The sequence below is a fragment of the Triticum aestivum genome, chromosome 4D (genome assembly GCF_018294505.1).
Source record: "Triticum aestivum cultivar Chinese Spring chromosome 4D, IWGSC CS RefSeq v2.1, whole genome shotgun sequence".
Lineage (NCBI taxonomy): Eukaryota > Viridiplantae > Streptophyta > Magnoliopsida > Poales > Poaceae > Triticum > Triticum aestivum.
The window spans coordinates 493,380,984-493,402,516 of NC_057805.1; the positions used below are offsets into that span (position 1 = coordinate 493,380,984).

Here is a 21,533-nt window from a genome sequence, read left to right on the forward strand (position 1 = left end):
GATTAAGAAAAAAAAATTCAAAAAAAATTTGAAAAAAAATTGTTAGTAATAGCGCACTTCTATGTGGTGTGCCATTACTAAGTCAGATAGTAATGGCGCACCGTGGGATATACTAATGGCGCACTCCCTGATGCGCCATTAGTATACCAGATACTAATGGCGCACCTGTGGTGCGCCATTAGTAAAAAATTCTAATGACGTGATGCTAGTGGCGCACCTGTAGTGCGCAATTAGTAGCCAAAACAGGTGCGCCACTACCAGGCCTTTTTCTAGTAGTGTCTCCCTAGTCTTGAGACACTTTGTCTTCTATGCTTCTTTAATCTTGACTCGATGACAATCCGCTCCTTGTCGACTCATCTGTCTCGCACCACAACAAGTCAAATAGTTGGCCTGGTTGTTCGAACAAGTCGGACTTGGAGCCATGCCCGTCCTCGTCGCTCGGGTCCTTGAGGGCCGTGCGGCGGCGGTGGCGTTCCTTTCGAGACAGTCGGGGAGGGTGCATGCTTCTCTCCTCCTCGTCGTGATTCAGCACCGCGATGATCGAACGCCGTGCCGCCTCGCCCAGCAACTCCCACCCCACATCGGTGAACAGGCCGTCGAACTACGGCGGCCGTGGCAGGCAAGGGCCGGGGCCAGGGTTGCCTTCACCGGAAGCTTCTTCCATAGACGACAGAGATTGATAGCGGAAGCTTCTTTATTGGGATTGGACTTGAGATTAAGCCATAGTGACCCGAGATTAAGAAAAAAATGAAATAAAAAATTGTGAAATTTTTTAAAAAAATATTTTAAAAAAATTTGAAAAAAATTTGAAAAAAAATTGTTAGTAATGGCGCACTTCTATGTGGTGCGCCATTACTAAGTCAGATAGTAATGGCGCACCGTGGGATATATTAATGGCGCACTCCCTGATGCGCCATTAGTATACCAGATACTAATGGCGCACCTGTGGTGCGCCATTAGTAAAACATTCTAACGGCGTGATGCTAGTGGCGCACCTGTAGTGCGTCATTAGTAGCCAAAACAGTTGCGCCACTAGCAGGCCTTTTTCTAGTAGTGTCTCCCTAATCTTGAGACACTTTGTCTTCTGTGCTTCTTTAATCTTGACTCGATGACAGTCCGCTCCTTGTCGACTCATCTGTCTCGCACCACAACAAGTCAAATAGTTGGCCTGGTTGTTCGAGCAAGTCGGACTTGGAGCCATGCCCGTCGTCGTCGCTCGGGTCCTTGAGGGCGTTGCGGCGGCGGCGGCGTTCCTTCCGAGACAGTCGGGGAGGGTGCATGCGTCTCTCCTCCTCGTCGTGATGCAGGACCGCGATGATCGAACGCCGTGTCGCCTCGCCCAGCAACTCCCACCCCACATCGGTGAACAGGCCGTCGTACTGCGGCGGCCGTGGCAGGCAAGGGCCGCGGCCAGGGTTGCCTTCACCGGATGCTTCTTCCATCGACGACGGAGATTGATAGCGGAAGCTTCTTTATTGGGATTGGACTTGAGATTAAGCCATAGTGACCCGAGATTAAGAAAAAAAAATTCAAAAAAAATTTGAAAAAAAATTGTTAGTAATAGCGCACTTCTATGTGGTGTGCCATTACTAAGTCAGATAGTAATGGCGCACCGTGGGATATACTAATGGCGCACTCCCTGATGCGCCATTAGTATACCAGATACTAATGGCGCACCTGTGGTGCGCCATTAGTAAAAAATTCTAATGACGTGATGCTAGTGGCGCACCTGTAGTGCGCAATTAGTAGCCAAAACAGGTGCGCCACTACCAGGCCTTTTTCTAGTAGTGTCTCCTAGTCTTGAGACACTTTGTCTTCTGTGCTTCTTTAATCTTGACTCGATGACAATCCGCTCCTTGTCGACTCATCTGTCTCGCACCACAACAAGTCAAATAGTTGGCCTGGTTGTTCGAACAAGTCGGACTTGGAGCCATGCCCGTCGTCGTCGCTCGGGTCCTTGAGGGCCGTGCGGCGGCAGTGGCGTTCCTTCCGAGACAGTCGGGGAGGGTGCATGCTTCTCTCCTCCTCGTCGTGATGCAGCACCGCGATGATCGAACGCCGTGCCGCCTCGCCCAGCAACTCCCACCCCACATCGGTGAACAGGCCGTCGAACTACGGCGGCCGTGGCAGGCAAGGGCCGGGGCCAGGGTTGCCTTCACCGGAAGCTTCTTCCATAGACGACAGAGATTGATAGCGGAAGCTTCTTTATTGGGATTGGACTTGAGATTAAGCCATAGTGACCCGAGATTAAGAAAAAAACGAAATAAAAAATTGTGAATTTTTTTTAAAAAAATATTTAAAAAAAATTCTGAAAAAAATTTGAAAAAAAAATTGTTAGTAATGGCGCACTTCTATGTGGTGCGCCATTACTAAGTCAGATAGTAATGGCGCACCGTGGGATATATTAATGGCGCACTCCCTGATGCGCCATTAGTATACCAGATACTAATGACGCACCTGTGGTGCGCCATTAGTAAAACATTCTAACGGCGTGATGCTAGTGGCGCACCTGTAGTGCGTCATTAGTAGCCAAAACAGTTGCGCCACTAGCAGGCCTTTTTCTAGTAGTGTCTCCCTAATCTTGAGACACTTTGTCTTCTGTGCTTCTTTAATCTTGACTCGATGACAGTCCGCTCCTTGTCGACTCATCTGTCTCACACCACAACAAGTCAAATAGTTGGCCTGGTTGTTCGAACAAGTCGGACTTGGAGCCATGCCCGTCGTCGTCGCTCGGGTCCTTGAGGGCCTTGCGGCAGCGGCGGCGTTCCTTCCGAGACAGTCGGGGAGGGTGCATGCGTCTCTCCTCCTCGTCGTGATGTAGGACCGCGATGATCGAACGCCGTGTCGCCTCGCCCAGCAACTCCCACCCCACACCGGTAAACAGGCCGTCGAACTGCGGCGGCCGTGGCAGGCAAGGGCCGGTGCCAGGGTTGCCTTTACCGGAAGCTTCTTCCATTGACGACAGAGATTGATAGCGGAAGCTTCTTTATTGGGATTGGACTTGAGATTAAGCCATAGTGACCCGAGATTAAAAAAATTGAAAAAAAATTGTGAATTTTTTTTAAAAAAAATTGAAACAAAAATTCTGAAAAAAATTGTTAGTAATGGCGCACTTCTATGTGGTGCATCATTACCAAGTCAGATAGTAATGGCGCACCGTGGGATATACTAATGGCGCACTCCCTGATGCGCCATTAGTATACCAGATACTAATGGCGCACATGTGGTGCGCCATTAGTAAAAAATTCTAATGGCGTGATGCTAGTGGCGCACATGTAGTGCGCCATTAGTAGCCAAAACAGGTGCGCCACTAGCAGGCCTTTTTCTGGTAGTGTCTCCCTAATCTTGAGACACTTTGTCTTCTGTGCTTCTTTAATCTTGACTCGATGACAATCCGCTCCTTATCGACTCATCTGTCTCGCACCACAACAAGTCAAATAGTTGGCCTGGTTGTTCGAACAAGTCGGACTTGGAGCCATGCCCGTCGTCGTCGCTCGGGTCCTTGAGGGCCTTGCGGCGGCGGCGGCGTTCCTTCCGAGACAGTCGGGGAGGGTGCATGCGTCTCTCCTCCTCGTCGTGATGCAGGACCGCGATGATCGAACGCCGTGTCGCCTCGCCCAGCAACTCCCACCCCACATCGGTGAACAGGCCGTCGAACTGCGGCGGCCGTGGCAGGCAAGGGCCGGGGCCAGGGTTGCCTTCACCGGAAGCTTCTTCCATCGACGACAGAGATTGATAGCGGAAGCTTCTTTATTGGGATTGGAGATTCAGCGAGAGGTATATATGGATGTGAGATCGATCCGTGTGTGCGTATGTCCGAGTCCAGCCGGCCCCTTTGTTCCGTTCTATTGTCGGAACGGACTGCATCCTGATACTGATATACTGTACCAAAATGTCGTATCGTATATAGATATGGGTCTGTCTAGGACACATCTAGATGTGACATAGTTATGTCACATCTAAATTGATGTCCACTTTGTTTGTGGTCTATTTTTTTGTCCTAGTTTTTTTGTTTTTCTTGTTGCTGCATTATATATTTGTGGGAGCTTAGATGCGACATTTTAAAAATATATTTAGATGTGAATTAAACAAACTGTATAGATATAGCTGCAATCTTGTATACTGATAATGTACGTGTTTTATACGTGTGTGCTGTAGTACTACAGAAGAAGTTAACTAAGCCATTGGCTCGGAGTGAATCTTTAGCTGCAATCTTGCAGTACGTTATACTAGTAAATTGTGCAGTACAAGAAAGTGTGTAACTAAGCCATTGGCTCGGAGTGAATCTTCTTGGCGGCCTCGCGCTGCGCCTGCACGTCCATGTCGACGTCGATGGTGTCCGTGGACTCGGCCCTGTACTTGTACCGGTGGGCAAGCACGGCGAAGACGACGCAGTTGGCGGCGGCGAGCAGCGTGAGGAAGGCGTAGTAGTAGTCGAGGTGCGCGGCGTTGAGGTTGTCGGCCACCCACGGGCTCCCCCGCTTGCGCGTCACCCGCGTCACCATCGACAGGATGAAGCTGCTGAGGATGTTGCCGACGCCGTACGCCGTCAGCGACAGCGCCGTGCCCAGGCTCTTCATGCTCTCCGGCGCCTGGTCGTAGAAGAACTCGATCTTGCCCACCACCAGGAACGCGTCCGCCAGGCCCATCAGCACGAACTGCGGCAGGAGGACGAAGATGCTCAGCCGGAGCTTGCCGCCGGTCACGTCCAGCCCGTGGCTCCGCGCGTAGCTCAGCCGCTGGCTCTCGATCAGCGACGCCGTGCCCATCGTCAGCACCTGCACCAGCAGCCCGATGCCCATCCGCGTCAGCAGGCTGATCCCTCTCGGGTTCTTGGTGTACCTCCGCACGGCCTTGACGAAGACCCGGTCGTAGACGACGATGGCCACCAGCATGGTGAGCGTCACGAACGCGCCGAGGCTGGCCGGCGGGATCTCGAAGCTGCCCGCGCCCATGTGCCGGTTCATGGTGGTGCCCTGCTTCACGAACAGGGTGTTGGTCTGCGCGATCAGCGTGCACGGCACGAACATGGTCACCAGCAGAGGGATCAGCTTCATGATCTGCTTCGTCTCCTCCACCTCCGTCACCGTGCACAGGCTCCACTTCGCCGCCCTGGACGATGACCCGTCGACGACGTCCTTCACGGCCGCCTTGTTGAGGAACCTCATGGTGTTGGTGGAATCCATCCGGAACTTGTGCTTCTTCGTGTACACTTCAAGGTCCAGCTCGTGCAGCTCCTTGGCGTCGGCCGGCACGGGGAGGCGCCACTTGCGGAGCGCGGCGCCGACGACCCTGCCCATGCGCGTGAAGGCGCTGCCCTGCGGCAGCTTGTGGCGGTACACGGGCGTGCCGGCGAGGAAGATGGCGATGGAGGCGATGAGGCCGAGCGTGGGGATGCCGTAGCCGACGGACCAGCTGACTTTGTCCTGGAGGTAGACGAGGACAGTGGAGGAGAAGAGGATGCCCACGAAGATTGTGAACATCCACCAGTTGAAGAAGGAGAGCTTGTGGGACTTCTCGCGGGCGTCGAAGTCGTCGAACTGGTCGGCGCCGATGGTGGAGATGTTGGGCTTTGTGCCGCCGTTGCCCAAGGCGATGATGTACAGCCCGCCGAAGTAGACGCCCGCCTGCAGCGCCGACGCCCGCGGGCAGACTTTGCCGACGCACTCCGGCGGCTTCAGCGCTCCCACCGACACGGACAGTGTCAACAGCAGCATCCCCTGCATCAGGACACGCACGTCATTTGTAGTCTAGTGTACATACATCATCCATGCATGCATCCATGACAATGAGTCAGCAGAATACATAATATTTTTTTATAAAACTTCAAAATGGTTTAACTTTCAAATCTCAAATCCGACTTCTGATCCGTCGTCATCGTCGGGTTTTTCTTGACAAGTGTTTCGATACTAGCCATATCCATCGACACCCAACGATTGATGAAGTTGCTACACGGTATTGGTACCAAAGTTGTCACGCACAAGAGCAATTGAGCGAACGTCAGTTCAGTACCTCGTTTCTAAAGTACTACTTACTTCAGATTTTGCATGTCGACAACTTTGACTATTAATCATTGTACAAGTATCTGAGTAATCGCAATAAACATGTATCATGGAATTGCTTTTTCATCTCATAGTTTCTATGTAATGAAATAAATTGGTGTTTTTCTTGGCAGATGGTCGAAGATAAGAAAATTAGGGCCGACTGTCTTGTAGTAAAAATATGGTGCTTCTTTTTCTCGATGTTGGTAGGTTTTGGGTTGGTTGCTAATAATCGCCATGGATTATTATCAGTGTATTTTATAAGTAGTAATTATCTACAATTAGCACCTGATGTGTTAACTATTCAGGTCGTGAAGTGAGCGTAGCTCAAATGATTAGGCCTCTCGTGTTAAATCAGTCCCCCAAGTTTCTAGTCCTAAACTTTTCACTGATGCTCATATTTTCCTAATTAATTTCGAGCTTTCTGGCGATGTTCGTTCAATGGGAGGAGACGTTTTCATCAAGTACAAGGCGTTTGTGGTCACTTTCGTCCATCTTAAGATATTGTAGCGGTTCAGTATATTGAAGGTGCTCATACAGGTAGAGTCCTTGTGTTTATAGGGTTGAGTGTATGTATTTTATACTGTGTTAAAAAACACTATTCAGATAAAAGAAAATACAATTGGACGTGTTACCCATAGTTGATTACAAAGCAAGTTTCTTGTCCTATGTGATGGAGCCCTCCTATCGCTGCAGCCATTTTGGCACATGCATACCGCCATCTTAGGTGCGTAAGTTGCAAATGATTGTGCTAATGAGTGATATGCTACTTTAACACTATCACTAAAAGGACATGCAAGACGTGACAATTTAGGGGTGGCCACAAGTCTCGTGCACTGACTTTTCACCGGTGCATGGAAATTAGCTTACATGCATACATGCGACACACACATGGAATAAAATTATAAAAGGAAAATTCTACCACAATTATTCCACTACTCCACTGATTTGTGTTGTGATAATAGCGTGTGTCCCTCTCCAAGAGATACAGAAAATCTACCGTAGAACACAACTTATTTATTAGCAGATGGTCAAAGATAAGATGATTAGGAAGGACTATCTTATTTATTTATGACAGTAAAATTTAACCTAATCCTAGCAGAACATAACTTCGATGTTTCCGGCCATCGATTTACGCGATTTAGACGATATTAGCCATCGGATTTGTTGTCTATTTCAGCCTCAACCGTAGTACATATAGGACACTTCTTTTTCTCAGTGTTCGTAGGTTGGCTGCTCACAATCGCCATGGATTATTATTGGTGTAATTTATAAGTCACAATTAACTGCAAGTTAGCACCTGATGAACATTCAAGTCAAAATTCTATTATAGTGTTAAAACTGGAATTCAGATTTTTAATCATGATAAATCAAACGTCGTTTATATGATGAATTATGTGGTCGTGAGGATACCAATTTTCTTTAGCAAGGCAACATGACGTGTTACCCATAGTTGATTACTACAAAGCAAGTTTCTTGTCCTCTCTAATGGATAGCCATTTTGGCGGAACTGGATCCTCTAACATACACAAGGGATGTTAGAGAAGCTACAATACCTTAACTTTCCTTCTGCTAATCCATACAATTAAGGCTAAAATAACTTAAATTAATTTTTATATTACAGATCTAGTATGCACATTCATAGTAATTACATACAAATAAGTTGATAGTGAGATAAATTAATTTTGGATTTTTTATATCTACAATAATTACCAAAAGTAAATAACCTGCTAATAGCCCGTAACATTCCTTCTTCATTTTACACTAGACGAGTACTGTAGCACCGGAGTTAATTGCACAAAACCACCACATTTGGGACATCGTTTGCAGAAAACCACGAGGTCACTAATTATTTGCAAAAACCACCGCACATTCAGTAAATCTTTTGCAAAAAGCACTGATAGGGGGATTTAGCTCATTTGATCACTTTCTGACGATGGGGCCGGATAATAATAAGCTGATTTGGTAGAAAACACGAACAATGGGGCTTTTCTGTAAATAACAGAAATGTGAAGGATGAAAACATAAAATATTCAAAGGATAAGGTTATCTTCTCCTTCTCTCGTGTACAGGGGAGCCACCAACCACCTGTACGAGCTCATGGCCGGCGTGTACAGAGGAGCTTGTTCCCGGTGGTTCCTAGCTCATGGCCGCATCCAAGGACCCCCGCCGGGGCCGGAGCTCCGCCAACCGCGTCCATCGACCAGATCTGGGCGTCCTCAGTAACCCCTACGCTGCCTGCCTCCGTATCCGCTTCAAGCCCGGCCGCCGAGATCCAGAGATCGAGCGGATCGATCGATCCGCCGAGCATCTGCCACCGCAATCCACGCGGACCTCGCTGCCGGCGCCTCCCTTTCCACGGGCGGCGACAAGCTCGAAGTGCCTCGCCCCTGCCCACGAGCAGCCGATGAACTCGCAGCTGCGCCACATCTGACAAGTCTCCGGTGGCACCTGGGCGCGTGCATCCACCACGGGAGCGAGCTCCTCCAACAGAACAGAGGACCCTAGGGACGCGCATGGAGGTTGGCCCCCATCCACGGCGTCGAGCGGCGCTGGGCGTCCCCGGCAGACGGCTGAGGCGCGGCCACGGCATCCCGGCGGGCACCGCCGTGGCTTGAAGGCAGAGCTCCCGGCGGCTGCCTCCGCGAAGTCCACGCCATGGACGCTGGACGGGAGCTCCAGCTCCCCGGCGGCGTTGGATTCCATCCATCCACAGCCGCCCCCACAGCTCGCCGCCGCCAGTTCATCTGTGCGCCGGGAACCACCGCCGCCCCCTCTTCGTCCCCTGTCTCTCTCCCTTCTCCCTTCTCTCTCTCTCTCATGCAGCTCCTCTTCTCTCTGCCTCCAGCACAGTGCCGCTGCTGGCCCTCGTGGTTGCGGAGATGACCGGCGTGGGCAGGGACATGTCCTGCGCCGTCGCGCGGCTCGCCGGCCGGTGTGCCCACCCGCTGCCCGGCGCGAGGAAGGAGCAGCTGTCCGCGGGGGAGGGGTTGATTGCTTTTATTTTTAAGATGTAAGGGTGTATATGTAAATGTTTTGCCAAGTCAGCTCTTGACAATTCGGCCCCACTTGTCAGAAAGTGATTAAATGAGCTAAATCTCTATCAGTGCTTTTTGCAAAAGGTTTACTGAATGTGCAGTGAATTTTGTAAATAATTAGTGACCTCGTGGTTTTCTGTAAATGATGCCTCAAATATGATGGTTTTATACAATTAACTCGTAGCACCGTGACTTCCCTTATCTAAGTTAGAGGATCCGGCTCCCATTTTGGCACATGACATCTAGGTGCTCAAGTTGCCAATGATTAATTTGTACTAATGACGGATATGCTACTTAATACTATAGTACTAAAAGGACATGAAAGACGTGCCAATTTAGGGGCGCCACAAGTCATGTCCACTGACTTTTCACCCGTGCATGGAAATTAGCTTACATACAAGCACAAGTATTTACTTGGTGATTATTTACGGACGCGGATTTGGTGAACATGGGTGCGCGCGCATCCTTTATGTATAGTAAATTTGAAAAATACTAGAAAAAATAAAAAAAATCTAAATTTATTTTTGTAATATATATAGTCAACCGGTATACTCGCATATGAAGTTTCACGAAGAAATCACATCCGTGGTAATCTAGGCAAAAATGACAAAACCGAAGCTATATTAGAAAACATTGTTTAATGAATAATATGGTCGCATTTGTATTTTCTTCATTAAGAATACCATAGGTGTCAATACATAATGAATTTTCGCACGTGAATAGAATGATCGACTAAGTTTCATATCATGAAATTTCAGAATTTTTTAATTTTTCTAGTATTTTTTATGAATTTGCCATTCACGTGGGTGCGCGCGCACCATGTTCACCTTTGTATTTCCGTCTCACATGAAATAAAAGGAAATTCTCCCATGATTATTCCACTAGTCCACTGATTTCTGCGTGTGATAGTGGCAGATGTCGCTCTCCATGAGATACAGGAAATCTATGGTGGCATTCAACGCTTGAAATATTTCTGTGCCAGTTGATCTGGATCGAACGGTCCGTGTCACGCACCACGGACCGCGACACTTGAATAGTCTCCTCCTCCAATGATTCAGCCCGAACGTACGTACATAAATTTCGGACGAAGTGGTACATCACGCGTCGTGCACGTATGCGTCACACTTACGTGCATGTCATTTGTTCTTTGTTTTTGTTTTGGTACCGGGAGCATGTCACTGTGAGTTCGTGACATGTAGAGCCACCGTATCTCGTGCATGCATGGTGAGCGTGAGAGAGAATCAAAGGTCTTGTGGCCAGTCAAAACCTATGGAGCACGTGCAGTGACTTAGGCAGATAGATATGCATGCACTGCTAGCACTAGCTAGACGATAGGGTCGCACTAGATATGTAGTAGGTCCACTGGACGAGTCAAGATTCCACGGCTGGATCGATCGATCAACTAAAGCGGCTTAGGTCTGGTCGATCGTGGAGTCCACATACGTGGTACTCTAGCTCTATAGAGTGTGGAGTCAACAAATATGCACGTCAAAATCGATGGATCGATCTCACCGGTGCGGTTGTCACGATCTGGACCAGTACGGCCGATCGAGGGCCAAGACAAGATGCTAGACATCTCAGCCCGCTCTCGTCCGTATCCGACCATACGCCGGCCATCCCGGCAACGGGAACGGATCAGCTATAGTACGTAGTACGACTGATTCATCTGCACATGCGTACTACTGGCCCAAGCTCAATCATCCATCCGCGCCAATCCGAACCAGGCAGCTAGCTCTAGCTGCGTGGACAAACTTGGAGCACTAGTGCTACTAGGCTACCTCCGTCCGGGTTTATTACGCCTAATATTTTGAGTTAAACTTTGATCATTCATATAACTAATAAAATATAAAATATATGCTATAAAAAGTACACTGTTAATTAGATTTGTATTTGCAAGAGCTTTTCGACGATATAATTTTGATGACATGTAGGTTACATCTTATTAGTTAAATTTGTTGATTAAATTTAATTTCAAAATAAGAGGGGACCTAATAAACCTGGACGAAGGAAGTACGTATGTATTACTGTATGATAAAAAAATTCTACCACGCTACATCCTAGTACTAGGTAGGTAGCTCTAGTATGTCTCGTGGCTAGGGAGCTACTCGCCCGCCTCCAATTTTCTGTGGCGCGACACGGACGGACGTTTTGTGCCGCACCAAACGTATGTACTTTTTTTTATGGACGCCGATAAGTGCCACACGTGTGGGCGTTAGAGGATCTGCCCATACATTTTGTGTGGTGTATAAGAGAAACAGCCCACACACCTGCGCGTGGGCAAAAAAATAATGCCCACACATCTTTTTTCCCTCCCGATTCCTCTCACACGCGTGCGTGTGGGCAAAATAGATAACGTCCACACGCCCCGTACGTCAGGCTTCGTATCTCATGGTCCCGCACGCCCGCGTGACAGTCACCGCGCGTCCCGCAGTTGCCATGGTCCAGACCCTCGTCCATGTTCGTTTAACTGCAGTTGCCATGTCGCTGAACTTCGGTTGCCATGTCGGACAACTACAGTTGCCATGGTTGCTCAACTGCAGTTGCCATGTATGGTCTGATTTACTGCAGTTGCCATGATTTCAAAATTTTAGGAGTTGCCACCCACTAACACTAGGCAATTGCCATGTAGCACTACAAAAAGGCATGGCAAAAAAACATGTTCGGGTAAAAGAGAGAGTTGACATGTGCTCACAAGCACGCTAGGGCAGTTGCCATGTAAAAGAAAGAGTTGCCATCTGCTTACGTACACACTACGACAGTTGTCATGTACCATGCAAAAACACATGGCAACTCGGGTAAAAGAAGAGTTGCCATCTGCTTACAAGCAAAGATAGGGCAGTTGCCATGTACCTGCAGAAACATATGGCAACTGCCAGCTTTGGGTGCGGGCTAGAAGACGGGCGTGTGGGCGAAGTGATAAACGCCCACACACCAGCCCATTCTGCGTGCGTGAAACTAGTGTGTGGGCGAATTGCTAAACGCCCACACCAGCCCCCCGTGTGGTGAAAAAAGGACGTGTGGGCGACGGAATGAATGCCCACACATCAGTTTAGTCCTACGTGGCACACAAAAACTGATAGAACGCGCCAAGATTCGTGCAGAATTGGTTGGACGAGGATCCATGCGTGTGGGCGAGTTGCCAGACGCCCACACGTGTGGGCGTTAGACTTTTCGTTTTTTATATAGGGTACCAAAAGTATATACTGTATATATGATACAAATCCCCATCCAACTCTCAAAGACTCCGCCGTAATCGCTCGCTGCCACATCATCCATGATGTTATCAGGGCAGACCACAGCGACGTCTTCGGACGCGCGGCGCATACGCTACGTATCTGTGTTACCATGAACATGAAGTATAGGAGGAGTATAGGAACGTGTTGTTACCATGATGCTACGTATCTGTGTTACCATGAACATGAAGTATAGGAGGATTATAGGAAGGTGTTGCTACCATGAGGTATATGGCGGAGCCGACGACGAAGGTCCAGTAGCGGCCGAGGTATGCGTCGGCGACGTAGGCGCCGAGCAGGGGCGTGAGGAAGACGGTGCCGGACCAGTTGGTGACGTTGTTGGACGCCTCCACCGTGCCCTGGTGCATCTTGTCCGTGAGGTAGATGAAGAGGTTCGCCGCGATGCCGTAGTAGGCCATCCGCTCGAACAGCTCGTACACTAATTCACATATAAATATGCATTCAGTTTCAGACAAATATGGATCAGCACGTGCATCCATCCATGGCCTATGATATTGAGATGGATTGGCTAGCTGGATGAACCGAAGCAATCATGTGTGCATTGATTGGTTGGTATGGTACGTACCGACGATGAAGGTGCAGGCGGTCCAGCCGCCCCTCTTGGAGCGGAGCACGGGGTTGCCCCGGAGGTCCACCGACCCGTCCTGCGTGTACTCCTGCCCGCCGGCGCCGCTGCCGGTGCCCGTGCCGTCCTCTACGGCCAGGCTCTGGTTCGCCGCCGCCATCGCTGCTACCTCCTCAAGGCTCACTCTGCAGCTAGCTAGCTAGTCTCTCTTTACACTCTTCCTGGCCGGCTGCAGGCGGGTATATGTCGATCTCAACCGAGCTTCAAAATAGGGCTGCCTGCGCTAGGCTGCTAACCTATCGCTGGTGACGGGACCTCCATTTATAGACTTGGTACCAGTATACATCTTGCTCCTAGCGCTACTCTCTGGTTGTCGTAGCGTCGTCCCCACCACGGAGCCGGACTTGATGTGGCCTCGGTCGACCACTTGTACGGGGCACCGGCAGCACGGCATTGTCATCACTTTGTCAGCTAGTACTAGTAGTATCTTGTTACGGTGTGGCCAAAGGGCCGGGGAAGCGTCCGTCCGATTGGGCGACTGCTCATGCTCAAGAGAAAGCGATGCGGATGCCAACTTGCCGGTTTGTGTGAGGACTGAGGAGGGTAGAGATCAATCGGTGTTGGATCTCCTCATTGTGCTACTAGTCCGATGGATGAACGCTGAGCCGCAACCTCCGGTGGCCACACGTAGAGGGACCTTAGATCTTCCGCAACCGTAGGCAGCGATCGGTCACACCTGAAATTAGCCCTCTGCGTCTGTCTACCTCATTTTTAAAACCTTAAATCCATACAAAGCATGCAAATAAGAAAATCCACGTACTACATAGATCAAATAACCTGTACTACCCTAATCCTCGTCGGAGATGTCCACTATCTTCATGCCCGGCTTCGTGTACATGGGCGGCAGCTGCAACTCCGGCTTCTCCGGCTGCTCCACATAGGCCCCACCTCCGCGTCGAGTTCGGCGAAAAGCGCGTCGGTCTCCGCCCGTTCTTGTCGGATGAACTGCCTGTTGGCCTCCACATAGGTTTCATCCTGGATGGACTCCAGAACGGCCTGCTGCTCCGCCACCTCTGCACTTGGGCGACCGCAAACTCCGTCTCCGCGTCCTCCATGCTAAAGCCCGCAATCGGGGCCAGCCCCTCCTCCGGCCGCTCTGCCTCGTCCTCCTTTGGATCCGCCACCTCCATTGGAACCGGCTGCTGCTCCTCTTCCTCCTCCTCCTCCTACTCCCCCGGCTTCGGCGAGTCCGGAGGCAGGCGTGCCTCGCTCGGATCTCCTCCTCGATATGGAAGCGGCGCTCTGACGTGAGCATAGGATAGGTCGTCTTCTTTTGCCGGCCCATGGCGGACGGCGAGGTAAGAGGTAGGTGGAGACGGAGAGAAATGTGCTTGGGCCGGCGGCACGGAGAGTGTGAAAGAGGCTGTGGCTAGGGTTGGGGACGCCGGCCAGCTTGACTTTGGCCTCTGTTGGCGAGGAGGAGCGGCGTCACGCGGCGTCCACACTCCCACCGAAGAAGATGCTCACCGGACTATTGGGTTTCCGGTCGGTTACGTGTGGGACCCGGACATCAGTCTCATGTGATGAACGCGCACGACGCGTCCGGGCCTTCCATATCCGCTCTGCATTTGAAATGAATATGAGGGGTGCCGGTCAACCCGAACGTTTGAGGCCCATTTGAAACGCCTGTCTAGGTCATGTTTTTGTTTTTGACCAGGCTGTCCACCAGAGCTTATGAGAAGGGTTTAGGATGCCCGACTGTAGGCGCTCTTAGCCGGACAAGGAGGGGAGCACTCGTGGACTAGGGCGGTCGAGGAGCCATCCGTTTTCTTCCCCGCCGCCGGCCACCTACTCCGGGCGCACAGCAGCAGCACAGGCCGAGTAAATTGCAAAAGACTACCACATTTGGGGACGCTAAAACAGAAAACCACCAGCTTTCCTTTTTTTCAAAAAACCACCACGTTTGCGCTGACAGTTTTCAAAAAACACTGATCGCACGGTTTGGCGTGTCTGAGTGAAAAACTGACCGGTTGGCCCCAATGTCAGGCGCCACGTGGACAGGGGGAGACGGCGCCCGTCATGCCTGCCGTTAGACGGCGTCGCACATGACCTAACGAGCCGGCCCGACCCAGCCTGACCCGTTCGTCCATTCCCCTCTCTCTCGCCCGCCTTCTTCTCTGTCTACGGCGCTGCCTCCGCCGTCCATTTGTCGCCGCCGGTCGCCGCAGCGATGGTTTCCTGGAAAGACGGTGAAACTAGCGGCGAAGATTCTGTCTCCCCCCTCTTCAACTCGCACGCGGACGAGACCTACGTGAGTATCATTTCTCTTTGACTTAGGGTTATGGTTTTTCTTCGATTTGAGCTTAGTTTTCACGGATTTGAGTTGGGATTTGAGCACTGTTGCAATATTGTAGATCCCACAGACCATTGTTGACCCGGAGTGGTGAGGTATTGTTGCCGGAGGACCGATGTTCTGTCACAACCTTCCTGTTCATAGGGTTGTTGTGTTTCAAGGTATCAACATTGGCCGTAGGTTTTATGGATGCGGTAATCAGGTTAGTGGCTGGTCCTCTCTGGTAGTCATAGATTATACAGATCCTTTGATTGGTGCTCAATGAATATCTTTTTTGCCTAGTAACTGAATATGAGTACTCACTGAATATAGTTTTGTGAAGATGTTGTTTTATCTGGTGTTTTGAGGAAACAATGTGTCAGGTTTAATCAATGCTTATCTGAATGTGTCTGTTGTTAAATGAGCTAAGTTAAATGAATTTAAGTGGCTGTTAACTGAATATATGTAGCTGTTAACTGAATATATGTAGCTGTTAACCGAATATATGTAGTTGTTAACTGAATATATGTAGTTGTTAACTATATAGGTGTTAACTGACTTATTTGAATATGTGGTCCTGCCGTTAACAATTGTTTTGTCTGATTTATTATAGGAAGGTGACAATTGTGGTCTGGTTCAATGGATTGACCCAGAATGGCCAGAACCCATGAAAAATGCACTATGCAAACTTTGGGATATGTATGAGCAGAGTAGCAAAGAGAATGATGCTAAAGAAAAGCTCATACTCAAGCTGGGAGAAGATAAGAAGCTAATCCAAGAGAAGCACCACAACCACATCAAAGAAACAAGCAATTTTTTTCAACAATTCACAAGAATGTGATGAGGGAGAACTATCAGAAGATAATGCAGGATGGTGATGTAGAGAATGTTGTACTTCAAGCCCAGGAAGAGAAGGCTAAGCTTGAGAAAGACAATAATGAGCTGAGGACAGCACTCCAAGTCATTAAGCAGAGCAATGATGAACTTGTTAGCAATTGGAAGAAACATGTAGCAGATGAAGGTCTTCAACAGATTGAACAGATGAAGAAAGAGAAGAAAAAGCTAGAATATATCATAGCTGATTTGTTGAAGGATGGGGAGGCAAACAAGGTTAAGTTGAGGAAAATCAAAGAACTGTGTGATGAGTGAGGAAAATTATGTTGTTTCTGTGAGGCAAATCTGTGATGAACTTGTTAGCAAATTATGTTGTTTCTGTTGAACTAATTACCCTAAGATGTGAGTGTTTCTGTTGGCATAATGTATGAGGCCAACAAGGTTGAACTATGCTGTTTCTGAACCTTAGTCATGTCATGTTTAGTTGTAATGGATTATTATGTCATATTTGAACACTAAGATGTTTGTTGGATGTGATCATATGGAATTATGGTGATCATAAGAACTGCGTTCTAGGTTTGTCATATTGATAGAGGAGCAAAAGTTTAAAATAGGTTCCTTTCATCGACGGTTGTCGAGAGGCTACGGTCAGGCTAGAGAGGTAGATTCCTTTCGTCGACGGTTGTCGAGAGGCTACGGTCAGGCTAGAGAGGTAGGTTCCTTTCGTCGACGGTTGTCGAGAGGCCACGGTCAGGCTAGAGAGGTAGGTTTCTTTCATCGACGGTTGTCGAGAGGCTAGGGTTAGCCTAGAGAGGTAGGTTCCTTTCGTCGACGGTTGTCGAGAGGCTAGGTTAGCCCATAAAGTTAGCCTATCGACAACCGTCGACAAAAGGAACCAACAACTTTATGGGCTAACCTAGCCTATCGACAACTGTCGACAAAAGGAACCAACAACTTTATGGGCTAACCTAGCCTATCGACAACTGTCGACAAAAGGAACCAACAACTTTATGGGCTAACCTAGCCTATCGACAACCGTCGACAAAAGGAACCAACAACTTTATGGGCTAACCATAGGCTAGAAGTTGACAAACAACAAGTTATCATAACCCATGTAGACACTAACATTAACTACCAACATCACATCAAGTTATCACAGCAAGTTCATCGTATCAAGTTTACCATAGCTTGCCAACATCATAGCAAGTTATCTTGCTACCACAGCAAGTACAAAATACAGCAAGTTTTGCCAACATCACAGCAAGTTTCCAAACATCACAACAGTTTTGCCCAAAATACAGAAGTAGTCTCTGAACTAATTGTCTGACTAATTGCCACTAGCATAGAAATAGTCTCTGAATTTGCTTGGCTTCTTACTGACCCTTGTAGAACCTGATGCACTAGCAGCAGCAGGCCTTGGAGGAGCAAAAGAAGAAGCAGCACCTCTTCTTGGAGCAGATGAGGAAGAACCTCTTCTTGGAGCAGATGAGGAAGCAACAGTTCTTCCACCAGAAACATTTGCAGGAGCAGCAGCAGTTCTTGCACCAGATGCACCAGAAGCTTCAGAAACTGCAGAAGCACCAGGAGCAGCAGCAGTTCTTCCACCAGAAGCACCAGATGCTGCTACTTTTCTGGTACCAGAAGCTGCTGCAGTAGCTCTTGCACCAGATGATGCTGCTGCTTCTTTTCTGGTACCAGAAGTTGCTGCAGTAGCTCTTGCACCAGATGATGATGTTGTTGATGGAGGGGCAGTTCTTGTTTCCTACATATGATTTGCATTACTTATTCAGAAAAGACTGCAGTAGCTTCAGAAAACATGTAAAGGATTTGCATTACTTTTATAGTACAAAACTAAACATTGCAAATAAAACATGTCAAGGATTTGCATTATAATACCTTGTGCTTGTTCTTCCTAGCAGCAAGGGATGACTTCAATTGATCACCACAGTTTGTATATCTATGCCCTCGCTTCCCACAGTTGCTGCATGTGATGGTTCCAACTCTTGAAGTATCCTTGGGTTTTAGCACTTCAAATTGGCCCTTCCTTCTTTGAGTCTGGTTTCTACCCTTCTTCTTATGGAACACAGGAGGATCTATGTCTCTACTGTCTGTTATTGTTCATGTGGCATAAGCCTTTTTTCATCATACCATATCCTGGCCTTCTTGTTTTTTGCCCTGGACTTTCTCCCAGATGAGGAACAATACAACACTACTTCTTCATCAGAATCATTTTGAAGTTCATCATCTATGTCTTCATCAGATAAGGGAATGTAGTCTTCCTCTAGTTTGGCCTGGGAACTGCAGTGTGATCTACTTGTTGGACCTCTTCTAACAGGTAATTTCTCAACTGGTGGTGCATCAACAAACCCCTCTGCTTCATCCTCCTCCTTAGCCTCACAAAACAGATCTTCTGGCTCTGAATCACCTTCATAAACTCTCTTCCTCTTGAGATCTTTTAATTTCTGGTGCAAATCTGCATCATCTTGCTCCTCTTCCTCCTCTTCAGAGCTATCCACATCAATGTCCTCTGTCTCCATCAACTCATCCTCTTCCATTCTTTCTTCTCCTTGTACTACTGGACTGTCATCTGCAAACTCATTAAGAAAATCATCTAACTCTTTCACACCAGCTATGTCCCTCCCCTTTTTAACATTGCAACTCTCCTGAGTGAAGAGATATTGTCCATAGGAGTCCTCTGTGTGGGCACTAACAACTGGAGCACATATATCTGCTTCATGTTCACTGGTCTGACTTTGGTAGAGCACACCTGCATCATCTATATTCCACACCTTTGGAGAACCAATCTCAGAAATTGGAATCTGCTTTTCACATCCATCTCCAATGTTGATCTGCAACTTTGCCATCTCTGACTCTCTTCCTTTCATTACTGTGATAGTAACACACCTCTTCTCCTCATACAATATCAACATTTCTTCCACATCTTCCTCAGATTTGATTAGTTGCATGCCTGCCATTCCTACACCCTCTTGCTTCACATAGTACATTGAATCCTTTTGATCATAGCCCTCTATCCCAATAATAGCTAACATGTTGATATATGTGATATCTGATTCACATAAGGTCCTTTCCAGATTGTCACAGCCTTGGAAATGAAACCTCATATCCCATGGTTCATCATCATCCAAACTGCAAATCATTACATTCAGTTAACACTAAATTCAGTTAACGGTAGAGTACATTCAGACAAACAACAAAGTGAACAGAAGATTACATTCAGTTCAGTTAGTTTAGCTCAGTTAACAGTAAATTCAGTTAAACACAATTAAGCTCATAATCAGTTAACAGTAAAAATCATTCATCAGATTCAGTAAATTCAGTTAACACTAAATTCAGTTATCCACAATTCAGTTAACATTTAAAATTCAGTAAATTCAGTTAACACAACTCAGCTAAGTTAACACTAAATTCAGTTATCCACAATTAAGCTGATATTCACTTAACACTACATTCAATTCATCACAATTATTCTGTTCAACTGTTGAAATTGAGGAGTATTGAAACCCTAATTCCTAAATTAAGATTCATACAGAGGAAAGACTATAGCTACACTAGCAAAATCACTCAAAGTGTTCAACTACACTAGCAAAATCACTCAATTTGTACAACTACACTAGCATAATCAAAAAGAAAATTTTGGAAACACTCACTCCACGCCGCCGAGTCCGGATGTGAAGTGGTGGCTCCGCCCTGGATTGGCCTTCCAGACCTGGGCCAGTTTGGCAGCCGCATGTGCCTCAATGTCGTCGGACTTGAAGATGTTGCCATCCTCGCCGCGCTCATCTCCGCCGACGCCGGTGGATCGAGAGGCGCCAAACGTACCAGGGAGCGCCGTCGGAGAGCGACGAAGGACGGGTCGGTCACCAGCTTCGGCGATGGAGAGGTCGCGGTCGTCCCTACCGTCACCGGACGCGCTGCCGTCGTCAACGCCGCCGCCGCCACCGCTGGTCGCCATGCGGGAAGTGAGGTAGGACGACTAGATGCGATCTGGGGGAAATGGCTGGGTCGGACCGGCTCGTTAGGTCATGTGCGCCGTCTAACGGCGGGCGTGACGGGCGCCGTCTCCCCCTGTCCACGTGGCGCCTGACATTGGGGGCCAACCGGTCAGTTTTTCACTCAGACGCGCCAAACCGTGCGATCAGTGTTTTTTGAAAACTGTCAGCGCAAATGTGGTGGTTTTTTGAAAAAAAAACGAAAGCTGGTGGTTTTCTGTTTTAGGGTCCCAAATGTGGTGGTTTTTTGCAATTTACTCGCACAGGACGTACGTACGACGGCCGGATAAGCGCCAGCGCAGCGCTTGCTTTGCCTCGGCATAACGTGTCAGGCATCGCCGGTGCACGGTGCTGAACATACGAGCACGGCCGCCCGTCGTACCAGTTACGTGTACCCGGCAGGTGACGCGGACGAGATCAGAGCCAACCACTGCCCTGCCCCTCCGGTCCGAAACGACACGTTCTGGAGCAGCTCGTGCGCGCGTAGCTTGCGATGCACAATTCTACTGGCCAACAGCTAAACGTATACTGTATATGTGTGTTGCTGATCGCGCGGCGGTGGTATAATACTGTTGGTGTGATCCACGAGATTCTTCCAGTGACCTCACAACACAACAGACTAATAATTTTCCCGAGCAGATATGAACACGATCGCTGGCTGCAGCTACTATATGGCATAAACATGACGAGATCGATCCTCCAAAGTCGTATAGTATAAGCGGCCGGGAGCAGATTAACTAGGCGTCAGGCACCAATCACGTCCGTCCCGCAGCTATTATATACTAGAGGAGTAGACGATGGCCCTTGCTTTCGGCACCATGGATCCATCAAGTGCCGAAAACTCCAGATATGGGCCACCATGCCCGATGGATCGGCATGCTCCATTCGTCGAGACGTAGCTGTCCGTGGTTGCCAGATCGCGAAAGACGCTGCATGATCGATCGATCCACCGGCAGTGCTGCGTTCAGACTTCACCTTGAGACGCCCGGCCGGAGCCTGCCGCCAAAAGCTACACGTACCACTGCTCCAGATAATGCATCTAAGCTGGAACCGCGCTAGGCGCCGCTCTCCTATCTTGCTTCTCCTGTTACGCTGTCTCTGCGCTCTACAGTGGTGTGAACTAGTAGCTGTGGCTGGTACGGCTTGAGCTGTTGCTGGCCAAGCAAGGAAGTTGCGTCCGTCGCTGCTGCTGTACCTGCACAAGGGGACAAGCGGCCGGCCGTACGTGTGCACATCCGTTCCGTCACCGCTAGCCCTTGGCCTGTAGGCTGTGTGTGCGTGTCGACGGCTGCCCTTTTTTTCGTGAAGGAAGAAGGAGATCATTGAGCAAACGGCCAAGATGCAAGAGCTGCAGGGCAGTCTATTTGCTCTTTGCAGCTGCCGACATGCAGTAGATACACTCGCTGCCTCGAGCTTACAGTCCCAATACAAAGGTTTCCCTATTCTAATTTTCACCGAG

At 48.8% G+C, this 21,533-nt stretch overlaps 1 protein-coding gene across 1 annotated transcript; it reads right to left on the minus strand.

The window, feature by feature from the left end:
• Positions 1 to 4,080: 4,080 nt before the first annotated feature.
• LOC123098954 (protein NRT1/ PTR FAMILY 5.2) lies at positions 4,081 to 13,202 on the minus strand. The gene is made up of 3 exons (XM_044521041.1): positions 12,899 to 13,202; positions 12,534 to 12,751; positions 4,081 to 5,720 (listed from the first exon to the last, which is right to left on the minus strand). Exons 1-3 carry the CDS (start codon positions 13,056 to 13,058, stop codon positions 4,263 to 4,265), a joined length of 1,836 nt encoding a protein of 611 aa, XP_044376976.1. The 5' UTR covers positions 13,059 to 13,202; the 3' UTR covers positions 4,081 to 4,262.
• Positions 13,203 to 21,533: the final 8,331 nt, after the last annotated feature.

Coding starts and splice junctions, on each gene's coding strand:
- LOC123098954 (XM_044521041.1), bottom strand. CDS start 13,058: ATGGCGGCGGCGAACCAGAGCCTGGCCGTAGAGGACGGCACGGGCACC. Junction 12,752..12,898: donor CGCCTGCACCTTCATCGTCG/GTACGTACCATA, acceptor TATGTGAATTAG/TGTACGAGCTGTTCGAGCGG. Junction 5,721..12,533: donor GCTCCGCCATATACCTCATG/GTAGCAACACCT, acceptor GTCCTGATGCAG/GGGATGCTGCTGTTGACACT.